Here is a 16,197-nt window from a genome sequence, read left to right on the forward strand (position 1 = left end):
ATGGAGTTGGCCCCTTTGCTCTAAAGGCTTTCAGAAATTGAATGGCAAACATAGTTATCTTGAAATAGACACAAAACCTAGTACTCATGTTTTATTTGACAAAATGGGTAGGAAAGAGATCTAGCCTCCTTTGCCAGGAAGACAGCATGATCTGCAATTGAGCATTCTTTAATGGGAAAAGACGATGTCCTCAAAGACAGACTCAGTTGTCACCCAGTGTACCCCCTACAAGTGGTCCCTGGATAAAGATGTAGGGAATACTCTTTCTCAAATAGAGTCTGCCCAGGATGGATTTGCTTGTGACAATTCTGAACAGGAAGATACCAGTCTTTTTTTCTATGAGGAGATCCAAAGACAGACAAACAGCAGATACTTTCTTCCTTCAATGAGGGACAGGTCTCCTGTATGTATATCCTCTGGTACTCCTGTAAGCTAAAACCTTGGTAAAAGAAATAAATAAAAAGAACTGAGATTTGCATAATTCTTTTTTAACAAAGGTTTCCAATTAGCCAGAATGTTCACTAATCCTGATCACCCAGAATTATAGGACATTTCTTTATCCTGACATTCTCTTTCTGGCCCTTACAGAATAGATATTGACGGGGATTATGATATTGTATGAGCATAGGGGGACCATAGAACATAGTCGTCTGGACTCTGGACCTTTTCTTCACAGGATAATTTTATTATTTACAGCACAACAGCTTTAAATAAAAAATTATAGCAATCACTAATAGACAGTCTTAGCATAGGAGCTGCCTTTTCCTCTTTCCCAGGGCCTCTCTGTTCATCCCTGGACCTGAGCTTTTATTCTTCTCCCCAGGGAAATACTCTGTGTCTTGGATTTCCCTCCTGGGTGTCCCTTAAGGTGAACTGGGCTAGATAACTTAAGTTGGTCCTTTAAAGTGTTCTGAGGGTTTATCTTATGTACCCCGTTAGAGGAATGTAACTAATAAGGACCCTTGGACTCTATGAGAAAGTGCCTCGAGTCCTTCTGGACCAGTGTTTTTAAATGGAGAAAATTTGCCATTTGGTATGAGGGAAAATTTCAAAATCTCTTCTCTTTCCTACACAGACTGCTTCAATGCTTTCAACATCTCTTAGACTATGGCTCAAAACCAGTTCCATTAGGATTAATCTTAGTGCAACTCTCATTTATCACCACCTTTTAGAAGGAATCCTGATTTCTGTTCAGCCTTTTGTTGTTAGGTTTATGTGGGATTTGCTTTACTCAATACCTCCCACAATACCTTCTGAAGTATCATGGTCAATATGGTTCTCACTCAGCTAATGAAAACCCGACTTTGTCTTGTGAACTCAAATAACTAAGCTGAAAGGTTGCAGCTTTGGGGACAGACACTTCAACTTACAAAGTCAATGAGCTCCATGCTCATCCACTTTACACTAGATTTATCAAGTAGGGTGGTACTTCATACCTATTCCAATTTCTTGCCTAAGGTAGTGATAGATTTCTACTTCAATCAATTAATCATCCTTCCAACATATTTTATAAGCCTCATACAGGTATAGGAGAGCTTTTATGTAATATTCTACCTCTGGCATATCCAGTTGTATCAGCTGGATTGTATGGGTTCTTCTATAGGCTTTGAAAGATGTGTACTGATGACTCTGAGTGGATCAAAAAATTGCAAAACAGCTTTCTTCACTGAAATCACTGGACAAACCATTGTTGCTGGTCCAAAAGCAAAATTCACTTTATTATACAATCCAAGCTAAAAAAAAAAAAAAATCTTATTTCTTCTTCACACAAAGTAAATCAATCACAGATTTTCTCTAGCAACCAAAGTCACATAAAACTATCTTGCAAGTGGTTTTATTTAATATGAGGAAGTTATAATAGTAGCATCAGAAGTGGTTTAGCAGTGCTTATTTACTGAACATAAGATAAATTGTCATCAAAATTATCTATTGCCCCCTTCTCTCAGGTAAATTATTCTGCAGCTTTGGTTCAGAATTAGTTGAATAACAAATGACTCTTCATAATTTGGTTAGTAAAGGTAACCAGAGAATCTAGCTCAATACATTTTCATACTCCTATGACGGCTATGAACTGAGGCTGTGCTACAGGATCTTACTTTTTCTATGATTGCTCTGACCAGATGAAGTATGATAACTTATTTTTACAAAAATGTGGAGTCTGGATTGGCTGTGGTTGAATCTAGTTGCTGAGAGCTACATCCCATTCCTCAAGGTCACTCATCCTGACATTCTCAATGAGTTACAGGTGCTTCACTCATTGGGCTGCATGAGCACTAATGTCTTCTACCTGAAGCAAACTAAAGTCCTTGGAAAGTCCACCCTGCTTTTTGTTTCTTATGAGGCCAGGTCACGCAATGACAAAATCTACTATCTATAATTAGGTAGCAAATTGCATCTCTCATTGTTATGTTCTGGCAGATATGGCCAAAGAAGGGCATGTCAAAGCCTATGCTGTCAGGGGCACAATTATGTTGCTCAATCTGAGGTCTGACTCCATTGCTCTACTTGTCTTCAGAGAAAGCAAAATTGCTTACCCGTAAAAAAGGTTCTCTGAAAAGAACAGTGCAACAAGCCCCACAACCCAGCCACCTCCCCTTTAGGAGTTCTCCTGTTCTATCCAAGCTTAGTTAACTAGCAGCTGAATGGCTTATGGGTCTGGCTGTGCGCAGAAAACATCTACACATGCCTGAACAGCTTTCCTAAAATATTCTGGAATTGTTGTATACTGACACAAGATGGAGTCATGTGACTACACATGTGGCTCTTTGCATTGCTGTCATCAAATAAAACCTTTTACAGGTAGGCAATTTCTTGTATTTTCTTTCTACGTGTGATTAGTATTTTTATTACACATAGGTACCTGGTAGAATATTCTCCTCATTTTGTTGGAGTAGAGATACTAGCTTTCTTAGCTATGCCTCCTCTGATGTAGTTTCTGGTTTGGCATTCCCTCAGGATCGCTTTCCTGGGAAAGCACTACGAGTTACCATGAAAAGACCAGAATGGAGGACTGAAGAAGACATGAAGCTACTTCGCAGCTTCTTGCAGGTTCTTCCCAGCTACCACCATTACAGTAGCCATCTGCAGTTCCTGCTGGCCAAGGTGATTCGTTACGAGAGGTAAAAAGTTCCGTGAGGATCTGTGACTTTCCCAAAAATTTAAATCCTTTGTTTATTTGTCATACCAGCTTAAATTTCAAATGATTAATGTGAGCCTATAACTAATATTATTTCAGTAGCTTTTCACATACATGTTTTTCTTATACTTGGTTATGAGAGAGAATAATGACGTCCGGATTCTTTATGTTCTTGTAGAGCTGCCAAATGACCCAGTTTTTTGAGTGTGCTTTTTGGCCACTTATGGTGCTTGAACTTCCATCCCAATGAATTGTGGTATCTGTAGATCTGCTTCTTCTGTTTGAAATCAGCAATGTACAAGAAAAAGATGGGGAATTTATCAGAAACCTATTGTTTAAATATGCAATTTTTCAACAACATTAAACTACAAATATGAATCAATTTCTTTTGGTACTCCCAAAAACTGTTGAGATTCCCCCAACAAGAGTATTTTTGAGAACTCAATACTTGTGAAAACTTAATACAAGTCTAACACTTTACCTCAGAAACACTGTAATTTAGAACATCAAAGGAAAGTATGGGTAAGTGTTTTTTTAGTCTTGTCTTTTACTGAGACTGAGTTGCTCAGTGGTATGGAACAAGGACACAGAACCTTTCATTGTTAGGTCACTGGTTCAAGGCAGAGTCAGATTAGTGAAGTCCCCCATAAACCATGTGACATGAATTGGCAGTCCCTGTCCAGCTCCCAGTGGAGAAATGTCCACATCTCCATCACAATTGGCACTATTTAGCACCCTTGTTGGCAGTCTCAGTAAAAGTTAATACTGAAAATACGCTTACCCATTTCTTCCTTTGGTGTTCTAAAATACAGTGTTTCTAGGATAAAGTGTTAGACTTGTATTAAAAACATCACAAATATTGAGGTCCCAAAAATACTCTTGTTGGCAGAACCTCAACAGTTATTGGGAGTACCAAAAGAAATTGATTCATATTTATAGCTCTAAGGAAGTTGAAGAAATGCATATTGAAACAATGGGCTTCTGTGAAAAACTCCCTAACTTTTTCTATGTAGGAACATTGCATGTTACGCAGAGCTCTGGTCTGGTGTCGTGAACACCACCCAGAAGGATGGCTCCAGGTGGAGAGATCCAATAAAGCAAATCGGAAGGCGGTCCCACGTAGCCAAGGCAAAAAAACAACAAAAGGACTACCTTACACCGTGGAAGATTTTATTAGAGGTGCCCAACTCGAACTGAGTTTCGCCAACAAGCCTGCATCAGGGGCTTTATGCTGTAAACATACTCTCACCACAGTAAGAGTCAATATATCAATCTGTGTATTGATTGTTGCAATAAAACTTACAACGCAGCGATCTGTCAAAGAACAAATAATACTGCAACTAAGGCTTCGGCATACTGTTACGCTGAGCTCTGGTCCGGTGTCGTGAACACCACCCAGAAGGGTGGCTCCAGGTGGAGAGAGACAGGGATGGTTGGAAACAGTGTCAGAGTCCAGGCTGGGTCAGGGCAGGCGGCAGGCAACAGTGTCAGAGTTCAGGCTGGGTCAGGGTACCTAGTAGTAAGAAAAAGAGCCTGAAGGCCACACACACACACACGGCAGAGCAGAGAGCCCGAAGGCCACACACGCACACAGGGCAGAGGGCCCGAAGGCCATGCACACACACATGGCAGAGCAGAGAGCCCGAAGGCCACACACGCACACAGGGCAGAAGGCCCGAAAGCCACACACACACGGCAGAGCAGAGGGCCCGTAGGCCACACATGCATACAGTAGGACAGCGGACCAAAGGCTTCACTCACACGGCAGGGCTGAGGGCCCGAAGGCCTCACTCATACAGCAGGGCAGAGGGCCCGAAGGCCACACACATACAGCAGGGCAGAGGGCCCGAAGGCCACACACAGCGCAAGGCAAGGCAAAGCAGGATAGAAGCCCCGAAGACCACACACAGCGCAAGGCAAAGCAGGGTAGAAGGCCCGAAGACCACACACAGCGCAAGGCAAGGCAAAGCAGGGTAGAAGGCCCGAAGGCCATACACAGCGTAAGGCAAGGCAAAGCAGGGTAGAAGGCCCGAAGACCACACACAGCGCAAGGCAAAGCAGGGTCCAAAGACCACACGCACAGCAAAGCAAGGGAGGCTAGAGCAGGGAGCCCAGGCGAGCTCGATGCCGAAGCACTGAGGGAACTGCCAGGCAGGGTTATAAGGGGAAGTCCAGAACATAGAGAGAACAAGGAAGATGGACCAGCCCAGTCAGGAATGCCTGCTCTTGAAGGACCCCTGGTGGTGAGGCGGTTGCACAGCAGCCATAGCCATAACAGTACCCCCCCCCCTCAAGACCTCCCCCTCCTCCTGGGTCCCATCTTTGCAGGGGGCATTCAATAATGAAGTCAGACCCCTCCTGGGGCGAAGCGGCAGGTTGAACTCCTTCCTGAGGCAGCAAGGCTGTCCATAACCCCTCCTGGGGTGATAAGGCAGTGGATAACCCCTCCTGGGGCGATAAGGCAGTCCATAACCCCTCCTGGGGCGATAAGGCAGGCTCGGACCCCCTCCGGGAACGACAGCAAGACTGGTACGGACCCCTCTGGGGGCGGCAGCTGGGCCGGTTCTGACCCCTCTGGGGGCGGCAGCTGGGCCAGTTCAGACCTCTCCGGGGGCGGCAGCTGGGCCGGTTCGGACCCCTCCAAGGGCAACAGCAGGACCGGTGCAGACCCCTCCGGGGATGGCAGCAGGACCGGTTTGGACCCCTCCGGGAACATCAGCAAGACCGGTACGGACCCCTCCGGGGGCGGCAGCTGGGCCGGTTCGGACCCCTCCGGGGGCGGCAGCTGGGCCGGTTCGGATCCCTCCAGGGACGCCAGTTGGGCCGGTTCGGACCCCTCCGGGGGCAACAGTACCGGTTCAGATCCCTCCGGGGACATCAAGGCAGTAAGTCCAAGCCCCTCCTGGTGCACAGAGGTAAATCCAAGCCCCTCCGGGGGCGGCAGGGCAGGCTCAAGCCCCTCCGGGGGCGGCTGGTCAGGCTCAAGCCCCTCCGGGGGCGGTATGGCAGACTCAAGCCCCTCTGGGGGTGGTACGGCAGGCTCAAGCCCCTCCGGGGGTGGCAGGTCAGGCACATGCCCCTCCGGGGGCAGTACGGCAGACTCAAGCCCCTTTGGGGGCGGCAGGTCAGGCTCAAGCCCTTTCTGAGGCACAGCGGTAGGTCCAAGCCCCACCTGGGGTGGCAGGGCAGGCTCAGGCCCCTCCGGGGGTGGTAAGGCAGGCTCAGGCCCCTCCGGGGGTGGCAGGGCAGGCTCAGGCCCCTCCGGGGGCGGCAAGGCAGGCTCAAGCCCCTTCTGGGATACTTTGACAGACTGAGATGGCAGAGTAAGGTAGTCAGTTGTGGATTGTTGACCAGTTATGGGAGTCATTGTGCTGGAGTGAGAGGAGGATACAGACTGGGCTGTAGAGGACTTGGTAAACGAGGACAGATTCTTAAACCCCAGATCATGGTTCCTTGATTCTGAGAAGGTGCTCGTTAGTGTTCGATTGGCAGCTGTGGGAAGCAGAGCCCTGCTAGAGTTAATTACTTCCCACTGCTTCTGTTTCTGGTGCTCTAGCGTGGAAGTTATAGAAACCTTCTTAACCCGGTGAGTCTTGAATTTTCCTGAAGTATCACTTACTTCTTGGTGAGATGTTTTATGAAAGGATGTACTGGCATTCCTTGTTTGCAAACTGTCAATAGAGAAAACCTTAGCAGGACTAGAAGCAGGATTTAATGTAGTAGAACTGGCTGAGTTCGTTGGAGAAACAGCTGGCCCGTTAGCTGTGCAGCAGGGGCAGGGTTTGCCTGGAGGCAAAAGGCACGGGAGACAAGAGCTGGTCCACCATCCTGGTCTAGAAGTACTACAATTTAAACACTCCTGGTAGACCGAAACGTTCCTTTTGTGACAACTGCTACATACCCAGTGTTCTTGATTAGAGAGTTGACAGGCAAGACAGTTCTGGTAACTGGGATAGTTTAAGATCTGGCAACGAGCACAGATATAAAATCTTGGAGGCTGAGGCATATTGTGAATAGTGAAAAAAAAAGTTGACTCACCGGTCTAGCACAAAGACCTATCTCTTCCCCTGGAAATTGATGGCTTCGGCATACTGTTACGCTGAGCTCTGGTCCGGTGTCGTGAACACCACCCAGAAGGGTGGCTCCAGGTGGAGAGAGACAGGGATGGTTGGAAACAGTGTCAGAGTCCAGGCTGGGTCAAGGCAGGCGGCAAGCAACAGTGTCAGAGTCCAGGCTGGGTCAGGGCAGGCGGCAGGCAACAGTGTCAGTGTCCAGGCTGGGTCAGGGCAGGCGGCAGGCAACAGTGTCAGAGTTCAGGCTGGGTCAGGGCAGGCGGCAGGCAACAGTGTCAGAGTTCAGGCTGGGTCAGGGTACCTAGTAGTAAGGAAAAGAGCCTGAAGGCCACACACGCACACAGGGCAGAGGGCCCGAAGGCCACACACACGGCAGAGCAGAGAGCCCGAAGCCCACACACGCACACAGGGCAGAGGGCCCGAAGGCCACACACACGGCAGAGCAGAGGGCCCGTAGGCCACACACGCACACAGTAGGACCAAAGGCCTCACTCACACGGCAGGGCTGAGGGCCCGAAGGCCTCACTCATACAGCAGGGCAGAGGGCCCGAAGGCCACACACATACGGCAGGGCTGGGAGCCCGAAGACCACACACAGCGCAAGACAAGGCAAAGCAGGGTAGAAGGCCCGAAGACCACACACAGCGCAAGGCAAAGCAGGGTAGAAGGCCCGAAGGCCATACACAGTGTAAGGCAAGGCAAAGCAGGGTAGAAGGCCCGAAGACCACACACAGCGCAAGGCAAGGAAAAGCAGGGTAGAAGGCCCGAAGGCCACACACAGCGCAAGGCAAAGCAGGGTCCAAAGACCACACGCACAGCAAAGCAAGGGAGGCTAAAGCAGGGAGCCCAGGCGAGCTCGATGCTGAAGCACTGAGGGAACTGCCAGGCAGGGTTATAAGGGGAAGTCCAGAACATAGAGAGAACAAGGAAGATGGACCAGCCCAGTCAGGAGAACCTGCTCTTGAAGGACCCCTGGTGGTGAGGCGGTTGCACAGCAGCCATAGCCATAACATTGCGGGCCTGATTTTCTAAAGCATTTAGGCACATGAAATCTGGTTATGAGAATAGCCCAGGTGCCATTATTTGTAAAACTATGTGAGTCACCCAATTACATGCATAATTTTGTGCAAACTGGGAGTAGGCATTCCAGAAGAAGGAGTTGGGGCGGGGATCTATGACTTAGGCGCATACTTTTATATTTAAAAAAAATATAAGTGCCCAGTCAATTAAGGAAGGATTTCCAAAGCGAACTTATGTACACAAGCTTCCTTAGAAAATACTCACTAAAATCTGCATGTGCAACTCTCTGAATTCCTAGATAACAATAACATCCTCTTCCCGGCGCAACTTGGTTTCTGTAAATCCCGAAACACAGAATCTCTTCTTCTATTACTGTTGGACAATATCCTCATGAACCTTGGAAAAAAACAGCCCTGCCTGCTCATCCTTCTGGACTTAACTGCCTCATTCGACACAGTTAACCACGAATGTCTCATCGACAGACTCTCTGAGATTGGCATCAAAAACACAGCCTTAAACTGGTTCAAATCCTTCCTCCAGAACAGGTACTACAGAGTCAAGATCAACAGTAAAGAATCTTCTCCTTTCAGTTCCACCCTCGGAGTCCCTCAAGGCTCTTCGTTATCACCAACATTATTTAACATCTATTTACTCCCACTTTGTAAACTCCTCTCTGACCTTAAGTTAACACATTACGTATATGCGGACGATGTCCAAATTCTCATACCGGTAAACGACACCCTGGACAACACTGTAGGCCATTGGAATATCTGCCTACGCTCCATCAATAACCTCCTTTCAAATCTCAACCTGATACTCAACACAGACAAGACAGAGTTCCTACTAATCACTCAAGATGGTAATTTTCCTCTAAGCAGCTCGCCCCTTACAGCGCTCCCAACCATCTCTCCTAAAGTCAGAAACCTCGGGGTAGTCATGGACAATCAACTGAACTACTCAGGTTTCATCAATAACACGGTGAAGGAGTGCTACTTCAAACTCCATGTTTTAAAAAGACTAAGACCCCTCCTTCATTTTCAGGATTTCAGGTCAGTCTTGCAAGCGATTATCTTTTCAAAATCGATTATTGCAATGCTCTTCTTCACGGCCTGCCAGACAACTCCATTAAGCCCCTCCAGCTGCTTCAAAATGCAACTGCAAGGATTCTTACTCAGACAAACAAAAGGGACCATATAACACCAATCCTAAAGAAGCTCCATTGGCTCCCAGTCAAACACAGAATCTTCTACAAGCTTTTATCAATCACTCACAAAGCTATTCTTAACATCTCACCGCTAGACCTTTCTACCCCCTGCAACTTCATACCTCAGCCCGTCCTCTTAGATTAGCGCAGAGAGGCACTCTTCAAGTACCTACAATCAAAACCTCCCTAAGTAAAAGAGCTATCTCCTCCACAGGTCCCAAACAGTGGAATTTGCTCCCACCCGACCTCAGGCTGGAACAATGCCCACTCACTTTCTAGAAGAGACTTAAGACTCTACTAGAGATGTGAATCGTGTCCTCGATCGTCTTAACGATCGATTTCGGCTGGGAGGGGGAGGGAATCGTATTGTTGCCGTTTGGAGGGGTAAAATATCGTGAAAAATTGTGAAAAATCGTAAAAAATCGAAAAAACGTAAAATCGCAAAACCGGCACATTAAAACCCCCTAAAACCCACCCCCGACCCTTTAAATTAAATCCCCCACCCTCCCGAACCCCCCCCCCCAAATGACTTAAATAACCTGCGGGTCCAGCGGCGGTCCGGAACGGCAGCGGTCCGGAACGGGCTCCTGCTACTGAATCTTGTTGTCTTCAGCCGGCGCCATTTTCCAAAATGGCGCCGAAAAATGGCGGCGGCCATAGACGAACACGATTGGACGGCAGGAGGTCCTTCCGGACCCCCGCTGGACTTTTGGCAAGTCTTGTGGGGGTCAGGAGGCCCCCCCCAAGCTGGCCAAAAGTTCCTGGAGGTCCAGCGGGGGTCAGGGAGCGATTTCCCGCCGCGAATCGTTTTCGTACGGAAAATGGCGCCGGCAGGAGATCGACTGCAGGAGGTCGTTCAGCGAGGGTTCCGGCGCCTCACTGAACGGTCGATCTCCTGCCGGCGCCATTTTCCGTACGAAAACGATTCACGGCGGGAAATCGCTCCCTGACCCCCGCTGGACCTCCAGGAACTTTTGGCCAGCTTGGGGGGGGCCTCCTGACCCCCACAAGACTTGCCAAAAGTCCAGCGGGGGTCCGGAAGGACCTCCTGCCGTCCAATCGTGTTCGTCTATGGCCGCCGCCATTTTTCGGCGCCATTTTGGAAAATGGCGCCGGCTGAAGACAACAAGATTCAGTAGCAGGAGCCCGTTCCGGACCGCTGCCGTTCCGGACCGCCGCTGGACCCGCAGGTTAAGTCATTTGGGGGGGGGGGGTTCGGGAGGGTGGGGGATTTAATTTAAAGGGTCGGGGGTGGGTTTTAGGGGGTTTTAGTGTGCCGGCTCACGATTCTAACTATTTATAACGATAAATCGTTAGAATCTCTATTGTATTGTGTTCCATAACGGTTTAAGACGATATTAAAATTATCGGACGATAATTTTAATCGTCCTAAAACGATTCACATCCCTAGACTCTACTGTTCAGACAAGCTTTCCCTTAACCACTCGCCATTCACTACTACCCCTCGGAACTTTCTCATCCCAAGCTTAGGTTCCTAAGTTCATCTTCTTCACCGCCTTAGCTTGCTATTCTTTGCATCTGATCCCCATTAAATCTGTTATAACCCTTCTTCCCCAGTTCTTTCAGTTGACACTTTACATCTCCCCTTGCTTAAGTTGCTCCCAAGTTATCTCCTCCCTTGTTCTATGTAAGACAACTTTTGTTACTGTCTGTTTTTTGGTTGTAATGTAAACCAGATTGATAATTAACTCTGTTATTTGAACTTCGGTATAAAAAAGTTGTAAATAAATAAATACACACAGACTTTTACACTATGCAGGGGAATCATAAAATGACCCTCTAAAGGGGGAATTTTCAGAAATCACAAGTAGCCATAAACTCCACCTATGGGTACAAAGCACTTACGGACTTTGCATCTGCTTGTTCTGAGGGCAAAAATTCACTAGAAAACAACATGTGTAAATTTGATATCAAAATTAAGCATATTCTTACCCTACCCTACCATCTCCCTGCCTCCAGGAACATCTTCCCTTAATCCTGCTGTAAGTATGCATGTTATGGCTGGACTGAGGAGGGACACTCGGACATTTAATCTGCTGACTTTGCACCAATTTTCAAAGCAAAAGGACATGTTTACTTTCACTTTGAAGCGTAAGTGGGTAACTTTATACACTCCTGCTTTTTCTGAAGGTACATTTTTCTGTAGATTTAGAAATTGATTGAAAGTGTGTGTGTTATTTTCTTCCTCTGACCTAAACATGCCCCCGGGAATACTTCCTCTCAATGCCACTAACAGTATGCATGTTGTATGCTTTAAGCCATATTAAGGAACAATAATTTTTTCAGAGCTGATTAATGCAGGTAAAACACTTTGAAAATAATCCGCTATATGGGTCAGTATGGGCCTTTTGTGCATTCAAAGAATAGCATGTTATGCAGCCACTTTCAGCCATACTATGGCAGAGAAAACGATGCTGGTAAATCATGTGCCAACCTGGTGGTCAGCATTTTACTACGGTAGTGAGAGCAGACTGACTGCTAGCAGAGGTTTCTTCTCTCTTCCCTACATGGAGGAATACAGTTGGGAAAGGAGAAGCCAGATCTGTCACTGTATCTGCATCAGACGTGAGAGATGGCATCTACCTGAGCCTCCTGTGTAACTCACTGTTACTAAATGCCTTTGAAATAATCCAAAACTCACACCTTACATCTAAATACTACTCTCCGACTATATTATTTGTGTTTTTATAAAAAACGATGTAACGCTTAATCATTTAAAAAAAAAAATCATTTTATATAGCTACCTTTTACAAAAAACTTAATCCAAAATAATTGTTGTTTCACAAAGAACAATTTTTTTTTGCTCAATAAATCTTAATTTCCTAAATGAACATAATTTGTAAAAATGTTTAAAAATGTTTATATGGAAAGGGTTGTATTTCATATTAGATTTCTTACCATCCAGGTAATTCATTTAATGACATGTTATAATCATTAACTTCCAACCTCCTTCAAAAAAACTACTTGAAAAACGATTTCATGAAAAAAAATTTAAACTGGTTGTTATGAAAAAATAATGAATTTGTGAAACAACACTTAAAATTTTATCTATTTTTCGTATATATAAAAAACAATCTGTTGTCTTATTGTTCTGTTTAGATTGTATCTTGAATTATATTCTGGTCACCCAAAATTTATTTTTAATGATATTCTGGTCACCAAATTTTTTACCCCATAATTTTTCTTTTTATCGACAGAATTTGAAACCCAAACCAGCATGGTTTCAAAAGAAAGAAACCATGGAACTGAAACTTTGGTATTGTCCATCACTGACACAATTTTTCGGGGTTTTGATTCTGGGCAGAGTTATGTCATTACTCTCCTTGACTTAATGGCAGCTTTTGATAAAGTGGATCACAAATTATTAACAAAACGGTGGAATAGCAGGGACCGTATTGAGGAGGTTTAGATCCTTCTTACAGCATCACAGCTATCAATTTCAGATTGATGGCTACTGCTCTGATTGGCTAAGAAGTGATGTGGGGGTTCCCCAAGGGTCTGCACTCTCGGCCACACTTTTTAATACCTATTTGATACCATTGTACAAACTATTGGGGTGGTTGGGTCTAAATTTCAGAATATATACAGATGTTCAATGTTTTTTCTCAGTCCTTGATTCCATCACCACAGCTTGCAAGGAATTAGAAATCTATATGCAAACTATTCAAACCTGGTTAGCTCATAACAAACTTAAATTGAACATAAAAAATAACAGAGGTGATGTATGTTTCTAGAAAAGTACAATCACCTCATATGATTCATTTTAATTTTGGAGGACAAAACATGGCATTTTCAACAGTGGTTTGAGATCTCGGTGTTTTAGGTGATTCCAGGCTATCTATGAAATCTCATGTTAGGCAATTCTCATGAGGGTGCATGCTAGACGCCAGGTGCACCCTCGCCAAGAGTAGGGCAGGAGCGTAGGGAAGTTTTGGGTTTATCTTCTACCTAGACAGCCCCCTCCCCCACAGGTTGAGTCCTAGGATTCTGGGGATGGTGGACTTGGCTTTTCTAACAGAACATAATGGTAAGTCATGCTGGATGAGGCTGGAGAGGCTGGACAAGGTGGGGCAGGCACAGGCAGGAACTGAGGTCAGGTACAGGCTGGAAGCTGGGGTCTGGATACTGGAGCAGACTGGTTGGACAGACATAGACTGGAACTGAGGACTGGATACTGGGTGTTGCATCCGTCGGTCTCAGACAGCTTCGACCCTTGTGCCTCACGTTTTTCTCAGCTCTCCCCGCTAGTCTTGGGAAGATGGCTACCGCCGCGTCTGCAAGCCGCTCCCTCTGGCGTCCCCGGAACAGCTATGGTGTTGCCTCTCGCCATGTTTCTCCCAAGGGCCTCCTAGGGTACGCACGTGCATGCTACCCATGTCTTTATTCCAGCTATGGCGCGAACCTCGGGGGTGTCCCCCTCAAGTGACGTCACGTCATCAGGGTATATAGCCTGAACTGGTTTGCTAGCTCATTGAGTTAGCAACGGATTGGTCTCGGCCGGTCTAAGCTACTCTGCCGCTTCCGTGCTGCTGCTGGAAGCTCTCTCTCTACCCTTCGGGGTATTGTCTAACCTGGGTGCCTTACTGGGCTCAGGTACTCGCTCCTGGAGGGCCTGCTCTCCCTGCCTTGGTGCCTATACCATCTACTTCAGCCTGGTGGAATCGGTAACCTACAGCTACCATCTAGTGAGTAATCTAACTCTCAGTCTGTCTCATCTACAGCATTGCCTTGCCTGGGAAACTACACCGGAATCCCCTATACCAACGTGGTGAGACGGGTTCCCTTTGCCAAGGGTCCCGGGACTGCTACCTCTGGCTCACCTCACTACTGCCACCTCTGGTGGTACACATCAAGCTGTACAATAAAAGAACTAATTCTGTGTTTGTGCATCCTGAGTCTAGCCCAGTACTGTGGCTCCCCACGGGACTCCTTCCCATAGGCGTGGTCATCTGCCACAGTACCCAAACAATCCACCCAAACACCGCTAAACCATAATAGATTGCTAACTCCATGGATTCGGCTCAGCTCACCGCATTACAGGCCATTCCAGCCTGGCCCAGCGAATCTCCGAACAGCAGAATGCGCTGGAGAATTTGACTGCTGCATTCAACCAGCTGCATACACAGATGAACTTACCCACCACCACAGGTAAAGAAGTCACACCGCCAGAAGTGACAGCCAAGACAATTGTACCTCTATCTGCTCCAACACGCTTCTCGGGGGAAGTTTGGAAATGTAGAGATTTTATTAATCAGTGTTGCATGCACTTTTCCCTGCAACCTAGCCATTTTCCTACAGCTTATGCCAAGACCACCTACATCTTGTCTTACCTGGATGGAAGAGCATTGGCTTGGGCCTCTTCACTGTGGGAGCGCGATGATCCTATCCTACATGGTCTTGACCCTGCCCGGCATACCACTGCAGGATCTTCGTTGGTTCACCTGAAGCACGGTACTAAACCTTTAGCTGACTTCGCTATAGAATTCAAGACACTGGCGTCTGAATTACATTGGGACCCAAAATGCCTGAGGACCCTCTTCTTTGAAGGACTGAACTCTCATTTGAAAGACTAGCTGGCAGCTCGTGAGATGCCTGAGACCTTGGCTGAACTGGTGAAGTTGGCAACAAGGATTGATCGCCGACATCGTGACAAGATTCAAGAGACCAAGACTCCCAGAAGACTCTTTCAGGGTGAAGTTCGAGTTAAGTCCACACCCAGGCCTGTTCCCTCAGGTCTAGTTGCTGGCGAGGAAGAACCAATGCAACTAGGCCGCAGTCACCTGACATCAAAAGAGAGAAGAACGCGGAAGAAGTTGGGGCTTTGCATGTATTGTGGACAAGCTGGCCATGCTGTTCAAACATGCCCTATATGTCTGGGAAACTGGTAGACCTAAGTCCTGTGGGAGGACTCTTCTTAGGTCTTACTGTACCCTCTCCTCCATTCTCTCTTCCGGTATCCTTGATCTGTGGACCCTTAGAGTATCAGACTCTTGACCTAGTGGACTCAGGGGCAGGAGGTAATTTTATTTTACAACGATTAGTGGAGCATTTGCGGATTTCCACTACCACCATGATGTCTCCACTACTCCTATCTTCAATTCATGGAGAGCCCTTACCAGGCAAAGTAACCCAGCTCACCGAACCAGTATGTTTACGGACTGGTGCTCTCCATTCTGAAACTATCTCCTTCTTTGTTCTAGAGAAGGCCATGCGCCCTATAGTACTGGGGCTACCGTGGCTGCAGCAGCATATGCCTCAATTCAATTGGGCCACTCTGGAACTTTCACGTTGGGGTCCAGATTGCCATGGTAAATGTCTGATGGAGGTCGCTCCTATACCCTGCATGCCAACTACCCCATTGATGCCTGGGTTGCTGCCTCAATATGCATCTTTTCAAGATGTATTTTCCAAAGAAGCTGCAGACGTACTACCGCCACTCAGATCCTACGACTGCGCCATCAATTTGAAGCCTAACACTGAACCACCTAAAGGACGGGTCTACCCTCTCTCCGTGGTAGAAAATAAAGCCATGACCGAATATATATAGGAGAACCTTCAAAAAGGCTTCATAAGACCCTCCAAGTTTCTTGCCGGTGCAGGCTTCTTCTTTGTGGGGAAGAAGGACGGTATATTGCGTCCATGTATAGACTACAGAGGTCTAAACAAGATCACTGTGAAAGACCGCTATCCCTTACCACTCATCTCAGAGCTATTTGATAGACTACAAGGAGCCAAGATATTCT

General features: G+C 46.7%; 1 protein-coding gene across 2 annotated transcripts in view; it reads left to right on the forward strand.

Moving 5' to 3' along the window:
- Positions 1-16,197, forward strand: part of CARF (calcium responsive transcription factor) — a 435,125-nt gene that overhangs the window by 333,670 nt on the left and 85,258 nt on the right. For both annotated transcript variants that reach the window (XM_029606288.1, XM_029606289.1), the window contains one exon: positions 2,956-3,119. In XM_029606288.1, coding sequence (XP_029462148.1) covers positions 2,956-3,119 — 164 coding nt within the window. The remainder of the gene's footprint in view (positions 1-2,955; positions 3,120-16,197) is intronic.

This window comes from Rhinatrema bivittatum, chromosome 6 (genome assembly GCF_901001135.1).
Source record: "Rhinatrema bivittatum chromosome 6, aRhiBiv1.1, whole genome shotgun sequence".
Lineage (NCBI taxonomy): Eukaryota > Metazoa > Chordata > Amphibia > Gymnophiona > Rhinatrematidae > Rhinatrema > Rhinatrema bivittatum.